Here is a 25,588-nt window from a genome sequence, read left to right as displayed (position 1 = left end):
ACGACAGAAGATGAGATCGTTGGATGGCATCACCGACTCAATGGACATGAGCTCTGGGAGTTGGTGATGGATAGGGTAGCCTGGCATGCTGTGGGGTCGCAAAGAGCTGGACATGGCTGAGTGACTGAACTGAACTGAAAGAGGGACAATGACACAAAAATCCAAAAATGCTGAACTGCACTTAATGTTTATGCTCTTAGCCTTTGAATTACAACCAAAGTGAAATAAGATTATTAAGGAAGTGAAAAAAGTCGGATAAAGCATGATGAAGATCACTGGCCTCTTTCCAAACACAATCTCAACTCTGGCCCCATATTTTCTTTTCATTTGGACATTCAACCCAAGTAAACGAACTTAACTTACTATACACCCTGTTCCCAATGAATCAATGTAGCTTACACTATATCAAGAACTGTTTCAGGCTCTGTAATAAATGAAATTTCTCAACATGAAATAAGACAGAGTTTTTGTCCTCAATGACCTTACTCAAATGTTGAAGTGAGATGGTCAATAAACAAGTAACACACAAAACCAATAAGACAATTTCTCAAAGTTATTAAGTTGACTTTGCAATTTCTTTTAATGCTATCACCATATTCCTAATCACAGGAAAATGTGATGGAGTCACCTTTCTTATTTCTGAAAGATCTAGTAACTTACAGATTAAAAAAGATTTCTTTGGAGAATTTCACTGCCATGTGAACAGAAATATAAAATGTGCTACAACAGAAATAGGAAGGGCATCATTTAAAACCATATCTTTTAGTTCTACTATATTTTAACATTCATTGTAATTCATAAAAAAAAATCTTACCTTCAACAGTTGGTTAAAAGTAATTGATATCATTGTATTTTTATTTAGAATAAACACTAACTTTAAATGTATGGCAACAGTTTTTACATTGATACTATATAAACTGACTATAATTTAAAACCTGTAACTGAGTGTAACAACAGTTTGCAGTCTTTCCAGATACATTATGCCACCAATTACATTAAATAAATTTATGTAAGGAAATACCACTTGTTCTTTTACATAAAGAAACAGTATAACCCAAAGAAAATTGATAATAGTCACTTTTAAGACCTATCCAAATAAATATGACTTAAGACACAAAGTCAAGGCTTCATAAAACCTTCAGTTTTCAAGTTCTAATCACCACTTCTTCTAATTCTGCTATTCCCCACCAATCCCAAACATTAAATCATATAATTTTTTCTGGGCATTGGTTAAAGAGATTTGGCTGCCTGGGCAGGAAATAAGGAAAGAGACGACTGGATGCAGGGCTCTGGGTGGTGCCTACATTACATCAATAGCTCCCTTTCCTAAAGAACATAGACAACTGTGAATAAAGAGTCGCACTGTCTTTAGCCAAACTCTGCCTTGGCTCTACATGTTGTTTTGATGAAATGTGATGTAGAAAACGCTCATTCCGTTTTCAACTAAGAAGTAATACATTGTTGGATGATTAATGGAACTGTCACAACCACTCTCATCAGTTGGTGGCTGTACCTTCTCACCTATAATCAAACTCTCTTTGTTCCTAAGTCCACCACCCTTGGATCTAGTTTGTGTGTGACTCCAGAAGTAAAAAAGTAAAGGGGGAGGGGTGATAAAAGGTTGAGCAACAGAATCAACCTCAAAAGAGGGGGAAAGAAAAACAGAGAACATAGCAAGGAAATAGCGGTCCAATCCAGACTTCCTGCAGATCCCTAACTCTCTAGTCCAATTGCTTGTATACGCATACTCTACTTCTCATCTAGGAAATAGTTCCTCTTCCTATTTGTCCTCCATCATTATACTCTAGATTTTACTTTTCCTACTTTTTTGTTGACAGAGAGGGACACAATTTTTATAACCAAGTAACAGAAACAGAGACATTACTTTTTCAACAAAGGTCCGTCTAGCCAAGGCTATGGTTTTTCCAGTGGTCATGTATGGATGTGAGAGTAGGAATATAACGAAAGCAGAGCGTCAAAGAATTGATGCTTTTGAACTGTGGTGCTGAAGAAGACTCTTGAGAGTCCCTTGGACTGCAAGGAGATCCAACCAGTCCATCCTAAAGGAAATCAGTCCTGGGTGTTCATTGGAAGGACTGATGCTGAAGCTGAAACTCCAATACTTTGGCTACCTGATGCGAAGAACTGACTCATTTAAAGACCCTGATGCTGGGAAAGATTGAGGGCAGGAGAAGAAGGGGACAACAGAGGATGAGATGGTTGGATGACATCATCGACTCAATGGACATGGGTTTGGGTGGACTCTGGGAGCTGGTGATGGGCAGGGAGGCCTGGCGTGCTGCAGTTCATGGGGTCACAAGGAGTCAGACACGACTGAGCAACTGAACTGAACTGAACAGAAACAATCCCAAATACTGCCTTTTGGAAAGGGGAAAAAAACAAACGACTTAATTATATATACCAGGTATTGAAGGTAAAAGGTCTAAATGAACTTGTGATAAATCTTTTCACCAGAAGTAATTATGATATATGTTTGGCACTACTGAATCAAAAAAAAAAAAAATGGCTCTTAGTTAATATCCTAGTAAGCATAAGGAATAAGTTCAGATTACTGAATTTTCCATATATATTTTTCCACCTCAGAAAAGTTAGATGGGCAAAAACTCCAAAATAATTTTTTTGAACTCTGAATAGATAAAAACACTTATGTAATAAAATGAGAAAAGATATACTCTATTAAAGCTTTTAGAAAATGAGTTGTTAACAATTAATTGATTTAAGTATTTCAATAACTGAAAAGACAAACATTATACTTTAATAGTACCAGAAGCATCGTAATTTCCTAAACCTCTATATTAATTAAAACTAGACACACATAGAAGCTTCCTGAATTTCATAATTTTGATAAAGTTTTCTAAGATACATATAACAAGTGAATTTATTCTATCTGAGGAATGCTGATGAAATTTACATTTCAATATTATAGTCCCAAACTCATATTACAGAAAAGTATTAGTTTTTTTTTAAGATCTTTACTTGACTAAGCTATTTTCTAGGAGATTACCTGCTGTGATAATTTCCAAACCCTCCTTGTGTCAATTATGCTTATCTTTTACTAGATGGTCAGTTACATACAATATCCAATACAAAACTTAAGTCTTTATTTTATAACATATGACAGAGTACCTCTAGTGCATTGCTTTAGTATATTCCACTTGAACTTATCTTTACCTAATTTTAATGTTTGATATAATTTCCTAAGTGAAACAGAAAACCATTAACGAAAAATAAAAATTGTTGGATTGCTACCATTCTCACTACAATATAGAAACTGGGATAAACCAAATGTAAAATGATACTGGTTCTTTTCTCCAAATGAAACCCATTAAATATACAAACCAACACAAAACTACTCTAAGGTTATTCTTTCACTTTCATATTAAAATAAATCATCATAATTGTGATTAAATTCTCCAAAACTCAAAACGAAGTCATAGTTTTCTCAGATTCAGAGTCAGACATGTCCCTTGAAAGGGAGATACTCACCTTCACATTTCTGAGTAGTTTCACTCTGCTTGTGACCAGCAGGACATTTGCATTCAAAAGAGCCCACTGTATTGATACAGTTTCCTCCCTGGCATATCCCAGGAATAGCCTGGCATTCATCAACATCTGTAAGAAGAAAGTATTTTCGATATAGACCTCACTAATTTTCAGAATATTTATCTACACATGCATATTTTTTTAATGTATAGCAGAAATCCACTATTCTCAAAGGAACAGTGTGAGGGGAGTCAGGATCCCTTGGTATGAATGTATTTTAATTTAGATAAATGCTATATGTTAAAGACCTCATTTTCTCTCTTGGTTTTGACTTTTAGAATTTTGTTTCTAAAATCCATCCACATTGTTTTGTGGACAACCAATCCCTTGCTTTGATTTGCTGTAGAAGACTTCCTTTTATTTTTAATCAGAATATAACTGCTTTCCAATGTTGTTTTAGCATCCCCTGGAGCCTCCCTCCCCACTCGCCTCCCCCGCCTCACCCATCCCTCTAGGTCGTTTCCCAGCACCAAGCTGAGCTCCCTGCGTTACACAGTAGTTTGCCACTAGCTGTTTTACACATGATCATGTATATATGTCAAGGCTGCTTTCTCAATTTGTCCACTCTCCTGGTGATGAATATTCAGCATCCTCTAACTTTTCATCACCTCAGGAGAACAGACATATAATCTGAAAAGACTGATATCTATTCAAGTAACTTAAGTCTTAGTTTAAAATCTTTGCCAGAAGAAAATTTCAGGTCTAGGTGGCTTTGCTGTTAAATTCTTTCAAACATTTAAGAAAGAAACATACACAATGTCACACAGAAAAGGGAAGAGAGGACACCACCCAACCCATTTCACTGAGTTGGCATCACCCTGAAGCCAAAGCAAGACGAAGAATAGGTACAAGAAGGAATTGATACAAGGAGGAAAACAAGATGAATAACATCTTCTGGGGATGAGCATACAAAAAATTATTAGCAAGTCAACTTTAGCAATATATAAAATATAGAAATCTTTAGCAATATGTAAAAAGTTAATATATCATGACTTAGTAAAGCATTTATTCCAGGAATTTAAGGTTTCCACATTCAGACATAAATCAATTCATCAAACAGATTAAGGAAGAGACAACATATGAGTATCTCTTGGATGTGAAAAAAGCAATGGCAGAGTTCAACACTCATTCATGATCACTAATAGATTTTTAAAAATCTCAGTAAGCCAGAAATACAAGGGAATGTCCTCCACCTGATAAAGACCCTGTATAAAAAAACTACAGCTAACACATTATAGGAGATTGGGAAATTTTTCTTTATTTAGAGTTTCTGAGTCTTTCATTTTATATCTAAACTCACCTTAATTTCTCTGTGTAAAAGATAATTCAGCATATTGTTATCAAGAACACGGTATATAAAAGGACATACAATATATAAGCTTATGCAGATTTACATTAGCTATCCAAATCAGCAGGCCAACATGACAGATTTATTAATATTATATCTTTATATAACAATTGATATACTCATTGTAAGAAACATTAAAGATGCAGAAAAACAGAAAATTAAAAGAGATAACCACTGATACATTAGAGTCTGTTCTTTTAGAATTATTCATACACAAATTCAGAGTGGTGGTCCATTAATTTAATCAGAATAAGATCACACTATATGTGTTGTTTTGCCTCTTATCTTTTTCCATTAAAATATTTTATTGATACATTTCTATGTCAGTGTGTATAGATTTATCTTGTTATTTTTTGGTAAACCCACAAGTTTGGTATATCTTACTGTGTAAACCAGGGCTTCCCCAGTGGCTTAGCAGTAAAGAATCCATCTGCAATGCAGGAGAGTCAGGAGACAAGGGTTTGATCTCTGGGTTGGGACGATCCCCTAGAAAAGGAAATGGCAACCCACTCCAGTATTCGTGCCTGGAAAATCCCATGGACAGAGGAACCTGGCAGGCTACAGTCCACAAGGTCACAAAACAGTCAGACACGACTGGGCACAGCACACAAAATATTTTGATCCTGAGATGAAAATAGGTATCACTGTCTTATTAAAGGATATCTGATCCAAACAAAAAGCAACTAAAATGAATTATATGACAAGAAGTTTATATACTGAACAGTTTAATTTACAACATTTCAAACTGCATTATTTTAAAAGTGTACTACATTTCTACCCTCATTACAGTGTGGTAAAAAACATCCGTAGAAACCGCTTTTTTCCTGGTAGATAAATCACAGAAAGAATATTTTGGTATAAAATGCAAAATGAGGCCAAACCTATAAATCCCTTAATACTGTTCATAAAAACTTTGACTACATATTTAGTAGATTCAGTAATTTTTCAAAGGAAAAAGCATTCTGACTTTACAGGGTTTATTTTGCAATTGCCTGAAAAGTACTTTTCCTAGAAAAAATAAATAGAACTCTTATTTTTGAAATATCCTACGCGCTATACAGAATTAATTTCTTTTAGGCAGATCATTAATCACTAAAATAAAAAAGAAAGTTTTAAAGAAATCTTATTGGAATAATCAACAGGAACCTAGAAGCACACACAAGTGCTCCCTATAAAAACAAAAGCAGCAAGCCTCAGACCTTCAAATTATGCAAGAGTTTCTGCATCTTCCAAGCTAGCATAAGGAACCACTAATGTCTGATGGGTTTTCCACTGTACAAATTACACAGATGTGTTTCTGTTCTTCCCTTCAATTCAGGCAGAGGCTTATTATTTCTTTAAATGTTGGATAACTTCAAATCACATATAAGAATTTTACAGAATAAAATTAAATCTTTTGAAACTTAAACCTTATACAATCACTTCAGTCTATGTCTACTAAGGTTATAAATAATGTGACAAAGCAATAGTAGTTTTAGTTTATGAACTTGGTTATTCTCCAACTTCTCCAAATAAACTTGCCTTAAGAGATAATAAACTGATTTTATTATATAAATTAGTGTTAGATGGTATATTATTTTTAGTTGACGTTAAAATGTGAAAAACATGTGCCAGCGCTACAGGCATAAAAAAAAATGGTTCATTTAATTTATATCTGTGGGAACTAAGGACTAATTCCCATTACTGTACTAATAGTGCATGATTTTTTAACTTGGTCTGCCCCCAAATAAGATTCACTTTTAAAATGTAAGTTATTTCTACACCCCACAGATATTCATACACAGTACTTATATTTCTACAAAAACAAATACCAGTCTTTAAGTACAGCAATATAGTCCTGTCTCTATCTGGGGCCTAAGACATACAGGCTGTCTTGGCAACTGTTCAGTGTGGTTTGATTCGGCCAGAATATCTGTTGATGCATTCACAAAATTCCAATGCTGAATAAATGATCATCCCAATAAGTAAATATTGGTAACTTACTACCTGTAGGACTTCAAACTTGAAATAAAAAAAAAAGAGCATGGTTCTGTCTCAATCCTCTTTGTCTCAACAAATGTCATCATTGTTTATCCCAAGGTCAAAATCAGAAACCTAAGAGAGAAACTGGGCATCCTCTTACTTGTCTCACTTCTTCCCATCAGTAACAAGTGCTTGCTTCCCAAATATATCTCAAAGCTTGGCTCTCTGCCTCTCCTCTGGTCTCAAGCTTCATCATACATCACCTGTACTGTCACAGGAAACTTCTGAGGTTTTTTTCTTCCACTCTGGTCCCCCCTAGAGTTGATTCTTTGCAGAGCAACTAAAATACTTCTATTTACAAAAGTATGTATCAAAGCCAGAAGTCTGTAGACTCTACCACACTGTTTTCTGGTCTATGAGTTGCTTGAGAGACGTTTGAGACCCCTTAGGGTATTCCCTTTAAAAAAGATACTTGCTTATTCTGTCTTATTATGCCCACAAGATTCTCCCTTATCTTCTCTTTCTTAGTGAACTGCTATACTTTCCAAACTGCAAACTGAAACTTCTATTTTAGAAAGCTTTTCTGTTGTTTTCAGTTCATTGCTTCAGCTTTCTTTACTACCTTTCTGCTTCTTTACAATCATTATTTATTGTCCTCTGACATTTCACTTTGTGATTTCCTCAAGCTTATCGACCTTTGTCATGATTTTTTTCAGTTTTATGTTAAGTCTGTATGTGTATATGTAATATTTGCCTTTCATTAGGTAAAGTTTTTATTCCTTCAGTTTCTTTCTTGAGTGTGATCAGTATGCACTACGCATCTCTGACTGTCTTTACTGAACTCTTAGAATGCTTCTTCGAGCACCTGTTAAGAGTAGAAACACATTATTTTTCATTCCCATGAGATAAAAGAGTACATGAAATTTGTGTTCATTTAGATAATTCTTCCATGAAGCATGTTCTTCTGTCTTTTCCTCATGTTCTTTCTCTCTTTTTTCAGTTTTTACATGTAAGCCTTTACTCTTTAGTACTCATCTTTATATGGAGCCATTTTCTCCTAAAGCAAGAGTAGAGAGTGCTAAGAAGAATCAGGTTGATTTGAAAACTTCTATAAGGAATATTGCCTGCAGCAGCTTCATATCAAACTCTCTGCACTTTCTTTAAAATTTTAAGTTTACACTATCTGAAAATCTCAAAGACCCAAAGTCAAGTATTAATCTTAAATAAAATCTCCTTCTAATTAGTGAACTTGTAAGTCAGTAAAGATTTAAAAAGAACTTAATTGTAAAAAAATAATAATACAATATATGCAAGTGACAGTTCATGACATATTTATTTGAAGTTTACAAATATTCTTGAAAAACAGCTTAATGCCATTTTATTATACCTCTAATTCACTCATTTTATGCTAGCTTAAATTTTAAGGCCTATGTGAGGCAACTTTGGTTCCTTTGTGTTTAATAAAATGAAGAATATACAAGCCTAAATGTAGATTAGACTTAGGCTTATGGACTAGAACTGAAACACTCTAAACATGGAAGGAGTCAAGAATCATTATGACTGACCTCACAGCACCCTAGGAAGGGGTTTCTTCTGACACCGCTTATTTAAGTCCAGAAAGTCATGACAGCAACAGTGAAAAGTGAAAAAAAAAAAAAAATTACTAGTTTCCTCACAGCTTAATGTTTTTTTAAGTATCATTTTAATTTCATATTGGATCTCATTTTTGACAGTTACCTTTTTTGATTATAAGATCCCCTTTCATTCCCTCCTAGGCTACAGATAAAGTAATTCACTAATTGCATCAGTTACCGGATAGTATTATACTTAGAACTTCAGCAATGTCCTCCCTTGGCTAATATAAACCATATTTTAAAACCAATATTAAGCTATTTACTGTTATCATCTACGCAGCTAAATGTTTTCAACTCTACAAAAATTTTCAAATACCCCTTAAAAAAGAACACTATTATAAAAAAGTATGACATGTATCATGTTTTATTGTCTTATTGTTTCCCATTCTATTACCTTCCAAATTAATTTGGCAGAGTATCTGGGAAACAGTCTAGGAATTTAAAGGGGAAAATGAAATCACAGTTAAGATGCAGTCTTAAAATAGCCTGAACTGAAGATTAGTGTTTAATTGAGAGCCTTCTGACGATGCCATGATTTTGAAACAAAGCAGAACTTGTTTTTCCAGACATTTTAACCATGTGGCAAATTTCATTTTGCTCCTGTAGCTGTATTAATCCATTATATTTTTAGGCAAATGGAGTCCAAAACTTATCTTTGCTGCATAAACAAAATCAAACAAATAAGCTTTCAGACATTACTCAATCCTGAAGGACATTCAGGAAGTTTGAGATCAGATGACACATTTTCCATAATTGTGTTCAGAAAAACTAGGCCTCTTTGACAAAATATCAATGTAAAAAAGTCTAACTACAAATACAAAAGATGAGGAGAGTTGGTAATTTGTGTTTTTTTTTTTTTGGCAGAAATTAAGGGTTTTTTTCAACCAGAACTATTTCTATGAAACAGTGGTTTTTGAAAGTATTTTAATATCAATTCCATTTATTAATTCAGAAGTTATTTACTGAGTATCTACTGCTTGTGAGACACTATTCTAAATGTGTCAGAAACATTAATGAGCAAAACAGATTTTTGCCCAAATGGAGCTTACATTCTAATTGGGGGAGAGTAAAAGCAAAAGGGGGCTTAACCTGGTGGCTCAGAAGGTAAAGATTCCGCCTGCCAATGTAGAAGACACAGGTTTGGTCCCTGGACGGGAAGATGCCCTGGAGAAGGGAATAGCAACCACTCCAGTACTCTTGCCTGGAGAATTCCCTGGACAGAGAAGCCTGGTGGGCTACAGTCCATGGGGTCGCAAAGAGTCAGACACGACTGAGCAACTAACACCTTCCCTTTCAAAACCAATAAAGACAATAAACAGGCAAGTGCATTAGAAGGTGAAAAATGCCAGAGAATAAACAAACGCTTTTACTCTAGTAAATCCAGTCAGTGTTAATCTAGTAGATCTATGCAGTATTTTATCTTTAATAGTAATCTATTAAATTATATAAATTATACAGTAGTCTATATCTAATCTAGGAATTCTATGTAGTACAGTAAATAAATACTATATACTATATATTAATAGCATAGTATATATTCTGTAGAAAAAATGTTGCTTTATTAGGAACTCTATAATCATACCATTAGTCACATCAATGATTTAGAATTTTATTATCCACAGTAAATAACAGATTAAAAATGATATTTAACTTGATTTTCATATTTGTTGTGGTTGGTACTAATTCAAGAGACAAAACATTCACAAAACCATTCTAAGGCCACAGCTGACAAGGCTTTAACATGCCATTAAATATAAAGCTGATAATTTGTTGGGTTGTACAGTCACCCTTGGGGCTTCCTAGGTGGCAGAGTGGTAAAGAATCCGCCTGTCAATACAGGAGACCCAAGAGATGCAGGTTTAATTCCTGGGTTGGGAAGGTTCCCTGGAGAAGGAAATGGCAACCACTTCAATATTCTTGTCAGGAAAATCTCATGGACAGAGAAGCTCGGCGCGCTACAGTCCAGGGTGTCACAAAAGAGTGGGAGAGGATTTAGCGGCTAAACAACAGGGTCATCCCTTGGGTACCCCTGTAGTTCTGACTTGAAAAGAGTTTAGATGCAAACCATTTTTAACACTACCTTTTGTAAACCTACAAAACTAAGAAAAATCTTTGGAAGCCACTGTCAGAAATATACTTACTAAATTATGCAGAGCACTCAGATTTTATAATTTGATGGATTGAGGTTATGTACAGGCTCGTCAATCTACCAATTCTCGTTTGGGGTTTGGACGGACACTGGCCTGGCTTTCCGCAATATACCATTTACATGGGCTGGATAAACAACATCTCTACTTCCGACACTGGTTCAGTTCAGTTCAGTCACTCAGGCATGTCCAACTCTTTGCAACCCCATGAACTGCAGCACGCCAGGCCTCCCTGTCCATCACCAACTCCCGGAGTCCACCCAAACCCAAATCCATTGTGTCGGTGAGGCCATCCAAGCATCTCATCCTCTGTCGTCTCCTCCTCCTGCCCTCACTCTTTCCCAGCATCAGGGTCTTTTCCAATGAGTCAGCTCTTCACATCAGGTGGCCAAAGTATTGAAGCTTCAGCTACAACATCAGTCCTTCCAATGAACACCCAGGACTGATCTCCTTTAGGATGGACTGGTTGGATCTCCTTCCAGTCCAAGGGACTCTCAACAGTCTTCTCCAACACCACAGTTCAAAAGCATCGATTCTTTGGCACTCAGCTTTCTTTCTGGTCCAACTCTCATATCCATACATGACTACTGGAAAAACTATAGCCTTGACTGTATAGACCTTTGTTGACAAAGTAATGTCTCTGCTTTTTAATATGCTATCTAGGTTGGTCGGTCATAACTTTCCTTCCAGGGAGTAAGCATCTTTTAATTTCATGGATGCAATCACCATCTGCAGTGATTTCGAACCCAGAAAAATATAGTCAGCCACTCTTTCCACTGTTTCCCCATCCATTTCCCATGAAGTGATGGGACCAGATGCCATGATCTTAGGTTTCTGAATGTTGAGCTTTAAGCAAACTTTTTCACTCTCCTCTTTCACTTTCATCAAGAGGCTCTTTAGTTCTTCACTTTCTGCCATAAGGGTGGTGTCATCTGAATATCTGAGATTATTGATATTTTTCCCAGCAATCTTGATTCCAGCTTGTGCTTCCTCCAGCCTAGCATTTCTCATGATGTACTCTGCGTATAAGTTAAATAAGCAGGGTGACAATATACAGCCTTGATGTACTCTTTTTCCTATTTGGAACCAGTCTGTTGTTACACGTCCAGTTCTAACTGTTGCTTCCTGACCTGCATACAGGTTTCTCAAGAGGCAGGTCAGGTGGCCTGGTATCCCCATCTCTTTCAGAATTTTCCAGAGTTTATTGTGATCCACACAGTCAAAGGCTTTGGCATAGTCAATAAAGCAGAAATAGATGTTTTTCTGGAACTCTCTTGCTTTTTCGATGATCCAGCGGATGTTGGGAATTTGATCTCTGGTTCCTCTGCCTTTTCTAAAACCAGCTTGAGCATCTGGAAGTTCACGGTTCACGTATTGTTGAAGCCTGGCTTAGAGAATTTTGAGCATCACTTTACTAGTGTGTGAGATGAGTGCAATTGTGCGGTAGTTTGAGCATTTTTAGCATTGCCTTTCTTTGGGATTGGAATGAAAACTGACCTTTTCCAGTCCTGTGGCCACTGCTGAGTCTTCCAAATTTGCTGGCATATTGAGTGCAGCACTTTCACAGCATCATCTTTCAGGATTTGAAATAGCTCAACTGGAATTCCATCACCTCCACTAGCTTTGTTCATAGTGATGCTTCCTAAGGCCCACCTGACTTCGCATTCCAGGATGTCTGGCTCTAGGTGAGTGATCACACCATCGTGGTTATCTGGGTCATGAAGTTCTCTTTTGTACAGTACTTTTGTGTAGAATACAGAAGTATTCTGTATAGAATGCCACCTCTTCTTAATATCTTCTGCTTCTGTTAGGTCCATACCATTTCTGTCCTTTATTGAGCCTATCTTTGCATGAAATGTTCCCTTGGTATCTCTAATTTTCTTGAAGAGATCTCTAGTCTTCCCATTCTATTGTTTTCCTCTAGTTCTTTGCACTGATCACTGAGGAAGGCTTTCCTATCTTTCTTTGCTATTCTTTGGAACTCTGCGTTCAAATGGGTATATCTTTCCTTTTCTCCTTTGCTTTTCACTTCTCTTCTTTTCACAGCTATTTGTAAGGCCTCCTCAGACAGCCATTTTGCTTTTTTGCATTTCTTTTTCTTGGGGATGGTCTTGATTCCTGTCTCCTGTGCAATGTCATGAACCTCTGTCCATAGTTCATTAGGCACTCTGTCAGATTAGTCCCTTAAATCTATTTCTCACTTCCACTGTATAGTCATAAGGGATTTTATTTAGGTCATACCTTAATGGTCTAGTGGTTTTCTCCACTTTCTTCAATTTCAGTCTGAGTCTGGCAATAAGGAGTTCATGCTCTGAGCCACGGTCAGCTCCCGGTCTTGTTTTTGCTGACTGTATAGAGCTTCTCCATCTTTGGCTGCTGACACTGGTTACTAACATCAATTTGAAAGAGTTCACATCTAACTTTGTATATGATTTAATTGTAACAAAGTCTAACTAACTCCCATGTCTTATAATGAATAACATAATTTCTGTCAATAATACAAAAGTACTTCCACTTTCCTTTCACCCTATTACCACTTGAAAGCTCATTACAGCACCCTGTTCCAAGCTTTAAATATTCACTTAATCCATATATCAGAGAAGTTGTTAAGAAGACTAAGAATCATGGTGGCTGAAAATTAATAAATTATTCAGTAAGTATATGACAATTTCCACTATTTGGGTTAAAGTTGATGGTTGTAGCATCCTCAGGGCTGAGGATCTAGCCCTGAATCCTATACATCGGGATGTGGTTGGGAAGATTGCCTGGAGACAAGATTGTAACCGACTGATTAATAAGCTCAGAAGTAACTGCAGTCACGGTCTGGGTTACTGCTTTTTCTCTGAAGACACTGTTGATAATCTCAGATGGCTCACTTTTCCCCTGTCACCTGAGTAACAAGATTGGAAAGACAGAAAAAATGTGTCCCCCGGGTATTTACATATGCATAGTTTGACAGGCTGTAGTAGGGAACATATAATGCCATCTGGATGAAGACATGGAATGACTCATCTTCGGATTGTATTAAATATTTTTTAAATTTCCCCCAATTTTTCATATCTCTTTTCTCCCTCTCTGTCAGTTAACAATAATTTGCTAAGTGGACAGAAAAGAAGCCATCTGTAGCCAGGCCCCTCATCATCAGAGACAATAAGGCCCCTCTTGGAAACAGCCTTAGGTTAAAGGCTCCCATCCACCGAGGCAGATGCCCCCAGTGCAGTGAGCGGAGCCCAGACAACGTGGGTGATTCGGCGCACACGGGCTGAAGGCTCACTCACCTTGGCAAGCTCCAGTGCGTATGTTGGGGATGAAGCCCCGTCGGCAGGGCTGAGGCTGGGCTGGACACATCTCGCAGGGGTGGCCCCAGGCCCGTCCAATGGTGGCACAGCACAGCGTCTTCGTACACACAATGCCTGTGAGCTGCCCCTGGCACATCTGGTTGTTGACCTGAGTGAAACACGGACCTGTCCTGTAATCTGGAATGTGAAAGGCAGAGAGACAGCTTTTATAGCCACTCACCAATCTCAACACCAGCACCTCCAAATACAAAAAACAAGAGTTTCTTCCGACCAAAATGCTGAATGACAAAAGGCCAGAGAATTTCATCGTGAAAACTCAGAATGTGTCGATAATGAGAAGTGCATTACAAGACTTCAATGTATTCTACCCTAGACGTTGTAAATAGGTGGCTCAAGGGCTGTGTCTGGGACACAGATGTGTTTTCTTGGCCCGTCTAATGTTTTAAATGAGTAGCCAACAATGTAAATTGGGAAATTGCACACGAAATTTCTATTTCTGGCCTTTCTTAAAAAGTTGGATGTTCTGGCCACACTAGGCCTGTCTCGTTGCATGGCAGTGGTGAAGAGTCCCCTCGACGACACCACGGCCCAGCCACCCGGCCCTCCCCACTCATGGGTTTCCCCACCTGCGCCCTTGTGGCACCTGCTCTAATGACTCCCCTGCACCTGTCAGTGTTCTGAAGTCCCGTTTTGCATACAGGGTTTTCAGAATATTGACAGGTGCAGAGGAGTCATTAGGGAAGGTGCCACAAGGGCGCAGGTGGCCGAAAAAAGTTCAGAAAATCAGGACAGAACCAATGAAGACACACCCTTCCATACTGCCTATATGTATACATTTAGGCGGTCTAGGTTGATTATAATCATTTAGTACCAACAGTTTGGTTTCTGATTCCATGTCAGTCTGTTTAGTTCTCTGTGGAGCTCACCTAGAAAGATGGTACTAATGAGGCCTATGATCATGGACTCTTTCCAAGTTAATATTATATGATCTCTGATTTCTAGAAGATGCTTGTACCATTGTCCAGCTCTGTTACATGACAATAAAAACTTTAGCAAATGTATGTCACATATGATCTATAGGCAGGCTCTTCTATGAATATTAAGGACAGTCTACTATGACCCTAGCATCTCAAAGTGGTTCATGGGCCAGCAACACATGCATCACTTGAGAACTGGTTAGAGATAAACTCGGCTGTCATCCCAGACTCACTGAACTAGGATATGCATTTCCCAAGATATTTAGGAGATCCACTGTTGCTATTGTTTTAATCGTTCAGCTGTGTCTGACTCTTTGCCACCCCATGGACTGATAACCCGCCAGGCTCCTCTGTCCGTGGGGATTCTCCAGGCAAGAATACCGGAGTGGGTTGCCATTTCCTCCTTTGGGGAATCTTCATGGCCCAGGGATTTAACCCATGTCTCCCGCATTGGCAGGTAAATTCTTTACCACTGAGTCACCTAGGAGATTCACAGGCACCTTAGAGTTTAAGAAGGACAGATCTAGACTATAAGCAACTTGAAAGCTGGGCATTTCTATCTTTACATTACAGTTTACTCAAATGACCTTATAAGATGATCAGTACATATATACACACACATACATAAATATGTATTATTTTAAGCAGATGTGAACCATTAATAAGTCCTTAATTTTATTGCTTGTACTTTGAAAGACATAAGAAATCAGGGAAACATCAGTCTCCTAAAGACTGACAAGTTAAATGACTAACATTTACAGAACTACAACAAAATACGCGAAAAAGTTTCCCCCCCTTTAAACAGAGGTTGTACGCATACAGTTTATTAACTCTTGGGAATGTAAGCTGATATTCAGGATTTCCTGATAAACCTTTATGCAAACAACTAATTCTATGTGAAGGGGAAAGCCAGAACAAGTTTATTTCAGATTTTTGTAAAAACAAAACAATGTTACATTCAATGGAAAAACAGTCAATAATGTTGGTAACATTTTTATGAAAAACTGTTCCTGGGGGGGAAAAATAAAATTGGGGTCTAATTTAACATTCAAAATGCTAAACTAGAACAACTTAGATGTCATCTGAATCCTGTAACATGACAAAAATACAACTTAAAGTCGCAAAAAATTTCTGTTTTTTAATGAAGAATGAGGCTTTGTCAGATAGAGAAAAAAAAACATTTTAAAAGTTCAATACAAAGGAAACAAAATCCAAAATAGGTAACCTTTGTAGCAAGTTGGTTTAACATTCTGTTACTCTGCAGCTAAACTTCAACAAAAATAGCTCATTTTAATCCCTTACATAAGAACAACAGATGTGCTGGCTACAAATCACATTTTTTGAAGAAGACAACCTTTGTACTATACTTGTAGATATGTCAACCTTGTACATGCTCCCTCCCCACATCACACATTGCCAGGTTGTAAATTTTTTAAACCTACTCTATTGTCCTTCAGACAACACATTATTTTCCCCTTTTAAATAAATATCAGGCTTATGATAAACTATATCCAGTCCTGAACATGTAGGGAAAAGTCCATTCTTCACCAAAAATCTAACACACTTTTTGATAGATTCGTTCATATATACCTATGTTCACATTCTGTACACTTTCAGGATTCCCACAGAGGAGCCTGAATAGAGCCATAATTTCATTCTTAAGTAAACCAATTTGTCAAAAATTCTTTTCTTCTAACTACAACACCTTCTTAAAATTATCTCCTCTTCGCTCTTTTTGGAGACGAGGACTATCTAGATAAGAACACCCTCTGCAACGAAACTTTCCAGGTGAAGGCCCTCATTAATCAACCCCAGACCCCCCGCCTTCCCAGGAACAGAGTTAACCATTCTTTATTTCTTTTGCCTGTATTTCCCTTTGTTAAGACTGCACTGAATCTACTTTCTTCTCTGGTTACATTTTGCTTTCAAACTTACAACGTAACCTACTTCTTCCAGAAATACTAACAAGGAAAATGTGAACAAATATTAGATATCGAAAAGAGATTTAAATTTCCTGATCAGATTAAAAACATTCTGTCCCAGACTTTACTAGCATTTTAACTATGGTCAAAGAATACTGAGAGGCCTTAATTAAATGTTACGGCTTGCTATACGTTCATCACAGTTTCCCTGTGGGTAAAATGTTTCTGTAGACCATGCTAACCATTCACAGTGAAGGTCATACGTGCAGTGAAGTAACGAAGGGCAGAACAGGGCAAGCTGCTTAACAACTGGTATGCCGGATTCAGTGAGCTGTAAACAGATATCTTCCTCATTACCATACGACGAAGAGAATTTTGTTAAAAACTATCCTGTGAAACATAAATATTGCTATTTTGATTTTCTAATATAACTCCACTTTTATTCACATTAACCAATGGGCACAATTAGCAATCTCATCAAAAAATTAAATTCCTTTAAGTTTAACTTACACAGCACATATTCACCCATCTTACATGTAAGATTCAATAATTTTCCATAAATGCTATTGAATTGTGCAACCATCACCACAACCCAATTTTAGAACACTTGCATAATCCCAAGAAGATTCCTTGTGCTCATCCTCAGCCCCTGTCAACTACTGGTCTTTCTGTCACTATAAAGTTGCCTTTTCTGGAAAATTTCATAGAAATGAAGTCAAATAGTATGTGATTTTTTTTTTTCTGTCCAACTTCTTTTAGTTAGCATAATATACTTGAGGACTATCCATGCTTGCTATGTGGCATGAGTCAGCACTTCTTTTTACTGCTGAATAATATTCCACTATATGGATATTATATCAGTTGCTCAGTCACGTCCAACTCTTTGCAACCCCATGGACTGTAGCCTGCCAGGCTCCTCTGTCCATGGGATTCAAGGGGCAGTAATACTGGAGTGTGTAGCCATTTTCTTCTCCAACTGTATGGATGTATCACATTTGATAACCAAGTACTGGTCTTTTGCTGGGCTGTATGGAGAATATATGTTTCATTGTTAAATAAAGTGTCAAACTGTTTATCAAAATAACTTCATGATTTTACATTCCTACCAGTAATGAATGAGATTCTAATTCCTCCACATCCTTGCTAATAGTTTCTGCTTTCTATCATTATTATAGCCTATGTTACCATTTTATTTCAAATGAATACAATTCAATATATTTGAGAATTCTGCTGTATTTCTCAAGTCCTCTTAGTATAATTAGAGATGCTAAACAGTGCTAGGTAGCAATAGGTGAGCATTATCATCATGTGGACAACCAGACAACCTTTGGAAAGGTTTCTGGGAGGTAAAGACAAAAATAGATCTGCAGGGGATTTGGGATTGAGAGAAAAAATTTTCTTGTTTTCGTTTTTTGCTTATTTATTCTTTTGTTTGTTTTCTTTTGCGGAAGAGACAAGGATTTCTAAAAGACAATAATTTCTAGTGCGAGACCCCTAAGGAATCAGGCTGAGAGTGAAACCAGAATTTGTGTAGAGGAGCTATCCTTAGACAGAAGAACAAAAACCCTGTTCTTGTAACCCAAGGGAAGAAGGGCAAATTACACAGAGAGGTCGGTATGTTTATACAGCAGAGTAGACGGAGTCATGACCTCTTGGATACCTTTTCTTTTCCTTGTGAAACAGGAGGTGGACACTAGGTCTCTGGCAGAGGTTGTTGGAGCATCAGATCATGGAGGCTAATTGAGATGGACACCGAAGATACCTCTCAGGAGAGGAAGCTGTCCTAAGAATCCACAGAGGATTCCCAGGGAACATCCAACACGTCTCTGTGGTGGATGAAGATAATCAAATTTAGAGTGGGCTCTACCTGTCTGTGTTGTGACTTTTTCCAATAGCTCTAGGAAGCAGAGAAGCTCTCTGAGAGATAAGGGTGCATCCAGGACTAGAGTTTTGTCTGTCAGAGAAGAAAAAGATTCAGAACAGCAAATGTGTTAGGACACATTTATAGACTGTGGGATCTACACTGGATGAGATGGGGAGTGAGAAAAGGAACAGATGGACAGATAAGAAGTGAGAGAAAGCAGTAAGGTCAACAGATGAGGTGTCCCCAAGAAGCCCCACAAGAGAAGGGAAATGAGTCATAGAGATAGCCGTACATCAGCTGTCCATGTGGTTACAGTATTATTTATTTAACTGTCAGTAGAATGCAATTATGGTCCACAGCTGCACAGATGGACACTGCATAATTCAGGAAAGCTACCCACAACTACTCTAATGTAAATGACATCCCCTGGAGTTGTGCAGTCAAATAATGCCCTAAAGATACTCAAAACTCCATTCATCCCCACTTTAGTATACAAAGAATACCCTGATCCCAGACAGTGTATCAAAATATGTAAGATTTCCCATCAAGTTCCACAGTCTTTGAACTTAAGCAAGAAGGCAGCATTTCCATTCTCAGGAACCAAAGAAACGTGACATGCAATCCAGCAATCGCCCTGTGTGGGAGCTGCAGACAGGAGTGAGTACAATGCAGATCTCTGGAATGTGTGAAACCTAAGTCAAATGATCCTGGCAACATGATCGCCTCCTTTGAGTAATGGCGTTGTTGACAGAGCAATGACAATAAAGTTGACTGCATCCCATTATGGTTCTAATTGAGAATCTATCTAGTCAGTCTGCCAGCTGAAATCTCTGATCACAGATATAACTGGAGCATGCAGGGAAGGGAACACCTCAAATTATATAGTTTCCTTAGTCTCAATAAAATTTACCTGAATGTCTGCAAGTCCAGAATTCATGGTGGGTCTAAATATTTAACTCAGATAAATGAGACAGCAATTATCTTCCATGATGGACAAACAACTGCCAACATCAGGAAATTTTAGAATTAAGTACAGAAATGTTGAAGAGAATCAAAGCCATTAAATTAAGAACCTGTGCAAAATTTATGCACCTGTAATGTTTCCTCGGGCTTCCCTGGTGACTCAGTGCTAAAGAATCCATCTGCAATGCAGGAGACTTGGGTTCGATCCCTGGCTTGGGAAGATCCCCTGGTGAAGGAAATGGCAATCCACTCCAGTATTCTGGCCTGGAGAATTCCATGGACAGAGGAACCTGGCAGGTTATAGTCCATGGGGTCACAAAGAGTCAGACACCACTGAGAGACTAACACTTTCACTTTCAATATTCCTGGTGGCTCAGTGGTAAAGAATCTGCCACCAAGCAGGAGACACGGGTTCAATCCCTGGCTCAGGAAATGGAAACCAATACCAAAATGTTCTTGTCTAGAAAATTCCACGGACAGAGGAACCTGGCAGGTTACAGTCCAGGGGGTTGCAAAAGAGTTAGACACAACTTAGCAACTAAACGATGTTTAATGGCATGTGGTTCACTCTATTAGATTGCCCTGTAAGCACAATTCAAAATAAATAATTAGGTAACTTATTTAGAGTTGTGATTTTTCATGTTAAAATGTGACTATGCTTACATACAGAACTGGATCATTTATGCGAACTTCAGATTTTTATAAATTTGTTTGAGTATTTAGACATTCAAATTTTAATTAGGTTTATGAGAGCTATTTGAGTACTTAAAAAGGTTTTTAAGTTGTGTAATTTAAGTACTTAAGGGAGATATTAAGTGAAGTGAAGTCGCTCAGTCGTGTCCGACTCTTTGCGACCCCATGGAGAGTAGCCTAACAGAATCCTCAGTCCATGGGATTTTCCAGGCAAGAATACTTAGGTGTATTCAATATATTATAGCAGTTTAAAAGGTAGGGAGGTGTTCCATTAACAACATATGAAAATGGAACCAAATACTATTTAAAGGCCTCTTAGAGTGACTATTAAAATCTGCCAGACTTATTAATAGATGAGTGATATTTACAAGCTAAATTTAAAAGTTCAAGGAATATACCCTAAAGAACTGAAAGCAGGAATCTGAAGAGATATTTGGACAACCATGTATACAACAGCATTATTCACAACAGCTAAGAAGTGGACACAACTTACATGTCCATTGACTGATGAATGAATAAACAAAATACATGCAATGGAATATTATTCAGCCTTTAAACAGAAAGACATTCTGACACATGCTACAACATGGATGAACCTTAAGGAAGTTATTCTGAGTAAAATAAGCCAGTTACAAAAAGAAAAAATACTGAACGATTCCACCTATATAAAATGTCTATGTCTATGAATGTAACCACATTCATAGATACAGAAAGTAGAACAGGGCTTGTCAGGGGTTGGGGGATAGGTGGGGAATTAGTGTTTAATGGGTTCAGAGTTTCAGTTTGTGGATGAATGGTGATGATAGCTGCACAAAACTGTGAATGAATTTAATGCCATTGGAACTGTACATTTAAAAATGGTCATGATGATAAATTTCACATTATTTGTTCTACAAAATTAAACAATATTTTTTTTAAAATTCCTAAAATAATCAGGACTTTGAAATCACTTTTAAATAAAACAAATGAGTTTTTAACACCAAAATAAAAAACCTTGAGTCTTTTTTTATATAGAGAGTCACACTGAGGACTCTGAAACATCCCCTTTTCCACACTGCCCACCCTCTTTGGGATGGATATTTATGTTGTTCACAACTGCCCACAAAGGGACAGAATGCTGCATGGGTCTTTCCTACATAGCTTGGCAGGTTTTCTATAAGGTGAATTCCTAGCACTGGAATTGTTGGCTCAACTAGCCAGTTTTAAAAATATTACAGAATTGTTCTCTGAATAAGTGGTAACCATATATACTCTCAACAGTAGTCCATTCCTTCCAGCACTGAGTAGAAGCAAATGGTTTGTGTTCATTCAATGAGTGAAAAACGGCATCTCTGACAGGGCAACTCATTGTCCCTACGTACTAACAAGCAAAAGAAGAAAATTAAGTCTTTAAGGTAGGCACTTTATAATGACTCTTTCTATAAACTATCTCAATTTATTTTGAAGTGCTAAAAAAAAAGTGTATGTCATTTTTACACATGAAAAAACTAAAAATCATACACTAAGTAATATGTGGAGAATCAAAGAGCTGATAAAAAGTGAAGTGGCACTGGACTTGGCCATCTACCTCACACCTGCTGCATCTGCTATGCCCCAAGACACAGAATATTCAGTCTCAACTTTTGGTAACTTTGCTATCTCCTAACAGAACAAACCCCTTTATCATTTAAGTGAATACTGTCACAGTTCAACAAATGCCTCCTCCCAGCCCAAGTACAATGTCCTAATTCCCAATGAGCAAGTCCAGTCTTGCTTTGTTTCTGATTTTTCCCAAAGATGAGTCTCCATCTAGCCAGATTACGTTAGGGAGAAATTCTCTAACAGAGAAACATTAAAGACCCTGCTTCTGTAAATAGATGAGTAATTACTTTAATGACCACAGTTGTATTGCATTTTGTTTCTAACATAATACTGTTACTTAATATTTCAGCAGAACGTGGACTCAGCAAATAAGAACCTCTTTCACCATTCTCTGGTCTTTCAAAGCACAAGGCTACTGCTGACATCAAAGGGCACTTGAAGAATGAAGAGGGAGGAAAGATAATTAGGTGCTGGCCAATGATGCAAACAAAATTGCTATCTTTGATGTCACATTTCATAAGGAGGAGGGCCATCAGAGATGTAGTCCTAAAACTCACTGCCTATGAACTTAAAGTGCACTCTCCCAAGAGCAAAACCAATTAACTTACTTTAAGGATGACAGAAATTGCATAAGATTATAAACTTATTTAAGCAGATTATTTAAGCAGACAGATACTGTCACTTCTGAAGCAAAAAGTTAAAATGATGAAAATACCAGGGACTCACAGACATAAATGATTCACACACAAGATGGATAATATGCAAGTCAAATCAATAAAGTACCAATTTTATGGTACCTAAGAAAAACAAAGGTCCATCTAGTCAAGGCTATGGTTTTTCCAGTCGTCATGTACGGATGTGAGAGTTGGACTGTGAAGAAAGCCGAGTGCCGAAGAATTGATGCTTTTGAACTGTGGGGTTGGAGAAGACTCTTGAGAGTCCCTTGGACTACAAGGCAATCCAACCAGTCCATCCTAAAGGAGATCAGTCCTTGGGTGTTCACTGGAAGGACTGATGCTGAAGCTGAAACTCCAATACTTGGGCCACATCATGCGAAGAGTTGACTCATTGGAAAAGACCCTGACGCTGGGAGGGATTGGGATAGGAGGAGAAGGGGACGACAGAGGATGAGATGGCTGGATGGCATCACCAACTTGATGGGCATGAGTTTGAATAAACTCTGGGAGTTGGTGATGGACAGGGAGGCCTGGCATGCTGCGATTCATGGGGTCACAAAGAGTCAGACACAACTGAGTGACTGAACTGAAGTGAACTGAAGAAAAACCTATTATATAATTAAGTAAGCCTGAATAATTTCAGGGAAAAGTAATACAGGATCACAAAACATTTACCCATTATCAACAAAGTCACAAACAGTCAATGGAAACCAATATCTGAATGGACCTTATGCATTCCTTGAATCAAATACAATGAGATCACAAGACTGGATTAAAGCAGCAGTGAATAAAATATTAGGCACAATTTAATGACAGACACTTTATATAATAATATGGATGCAATAATATGCATGCAATTGCTTTCTTTCTGAAATTTCTGCCTAAATCATCTCCTCCTGAGTCACGCAGACAGCTACATATATATATTGAGTCAACCAAACCTCGTAAACCATAGCTTTCCCTGGAAATGTGATACACTATACGGCTGGAAAACAAAAGCCCTTCTCTGTGATTCTGTCCTGACATAGAACTTCCAATATAACATCTAACTAGCAGGGTGGGGCTGAGATTTCTCCTGAGAAGACAGTAAATGCCATGTGATCCTTTAACTGGGGTTTTAGCTTTTTGGGAGTGTTAAGCAAATGCAGAAGAGCAAAAAATACCAAGGTCATTAGGACTTCTAAAAAGACACAGGGAGCATCCATCATCGGCTCTACTTGACTTGCAAAGGGTAGACTTGCCTCTGTGACTTGCCACATGAAGACCAGCAGGTGGTCACCAGGTCCTCCTGGCAGGGGTGGCCTGGCAGGGGTGGTGGTCTACACTAGTGAAATGACTCATTTCTGGCTCTCTGGTTGGAGCCGTATACCTGTTCCTCACACATAAGCACCAGGAGAGGCTCGACAGCAAAAGATGCCCCTGTGACCACTCGGCAGGAAAGTTACAGTACTGCCATACCAGCTCAGTAGAATAAAAAAGACTATATCTTACAAAGATGGCAAGTTTGTAACTGCTAGAGAAACCCAGGGAGCCTGACTAGCTTAGGTACTAAGGGGATTCGCTTCATGAATAGACAAACACATATTAAAAGACTAAAGCCATTTTTTTTTTTTTTGGCTTAAGAAAGTAAACCCTTTCAATATTCAAACTCAACAGAAAAACAAATGGTCACTGCTTCAATTTAAATTAGCTGTCTGGAAGATCAGATGGAAGAAACAGCTTGCAGCACAGAGCAAAATTCCTGAGAAATTAATAAGTAAAAGGTGAGACTTGTTAGAGACTGAAGACAAGAACATCCTAGACAAGAATAATGGGGAAAAGATATATTTTTTAAAAAAGAGCCCCATGAAATCTCTAGATATTTGAACCTTAAGACCAGAAAGAGAAGAATCTTTCCATTTCCAGAAAGAAAGAACAGGCTATCTACAATGAAGACAGAATAGCCTAGCATTAGTTTTCTCATTCGTAGTGTCAAGATTTAAAATACAGTGAAAAAATATTTATAGGTTATTATAATTTTTGAGAAAGGATTCTTGCAACAAAAGAGCCTACATGGTAAGACAGTAGCCTAAAATGATAATGCCAGGAACTGAAGAACAGGGGAGATACTTGCCATAATGAGGACTCGGAAAAAATTTATTTCTAAGATCTCAACTTCGGACTGGGAGATGTGAAAAAGTAAAATGTCTAGGAATGAGAGGAATAGGCATTATTTAATTTCTACACTGCTGAACAGGTGCAAGAGAAGAAAACAGGTTTCAATACAATGGTAATCATTAGTTTAACGAAGAATACAGAATTTCTTAGGGCTACCTTGGTGACTCAAATGGTAAAGAATCTGCCTGCAATGCAGGAGACCTGGGTTTGAAGCCTGGGTTGGGTTGGGAAGATTCCCTGGGGAAGGGAATGGCTCCTCACTCCAGTATTCTGGCCTGGAGAATTCCATGGACAGAAGAGCCTGTCGGGCTACAGTCCATGGAGTCGCAAAGAGTCAGACATGACTGAGCGACTAACATTTCACTTCACAGAACTGCTTAATTAGGGAAGAATAGCGGTGGAGGCAGAGGCGTGAAATGTAAGTGATTAAGCCAAAATGACAGGCAGAGGAGGAAAGGAAAACTACAAAATATAGTGATCTTTATAAATAAAGCAAAATAATGAGAATAAAGCAAACATACTGAAATCACAATAAACACAAACATAAGCAGTTTTTAATCAAAGAAAAAAACATTTGTCGATCTGATTAGAGTAACAAAACTTAGCTCTGTTCTGTCTATAAGAAAACCATCAAAATAAAATGACAAGAGCAGAAAACAAGACAGAGAAAAATCAGGGAAAATATAAATGATATAAAAGAGAAGTAGTAATAGTATCAAATAGAATGGAATTCAAGTACAGAAAGCAATCACTGAGTCCAAAAAAGTATTACAAAAGGTTAAAAATTACAATTCATTAAG

At 37.6% G+C, this 25,588-nt stretch overlaps 1 protein-coding gene across 1 annotated transcript in view; it reads right to left on the bottom strand.

The window, feature by feature from the left end:
* FBN2 (fibrillin 2) overlaps positions 1-25,588 on the bottom strand; it is a 219,287-nt gene that overhangs the window by 148,660 nt on the left and 45,039 nt on the right. Inside the window, exons 6-7 of the mRNA XM_043912195.1 lie at positions 13,934-14,131; positions 3,508-3,633 (exon numbers count right to left, since the gene is read on the bottom strand). Of these exons, the coding sequence (XP_043768130.1) occupies positions 3,508-3,633; positions 13,934-14,131 (324 nt within the window). The remainder of the gene's footprint in view (positions 1-3,507; positions 3,634-13,933; positions 14,132-25,588) is intronic.

This window comes from Cervus elaphus, chromosome 9 (assembly GCF_910594005.1).
Source record: "Cervus elaphus chromosome 9, mCerEla1.1, whole genome shotgun sequence".
Lineage (NCBI taxonomy): Eukaryota > Metazoa > Chordata > Mammalia > Artiodactyla > Cervidae > Cervus > Cervus elaphus.
This window is presented reverse-complemented; position numbering and strand designations above follow the sequence as displayed.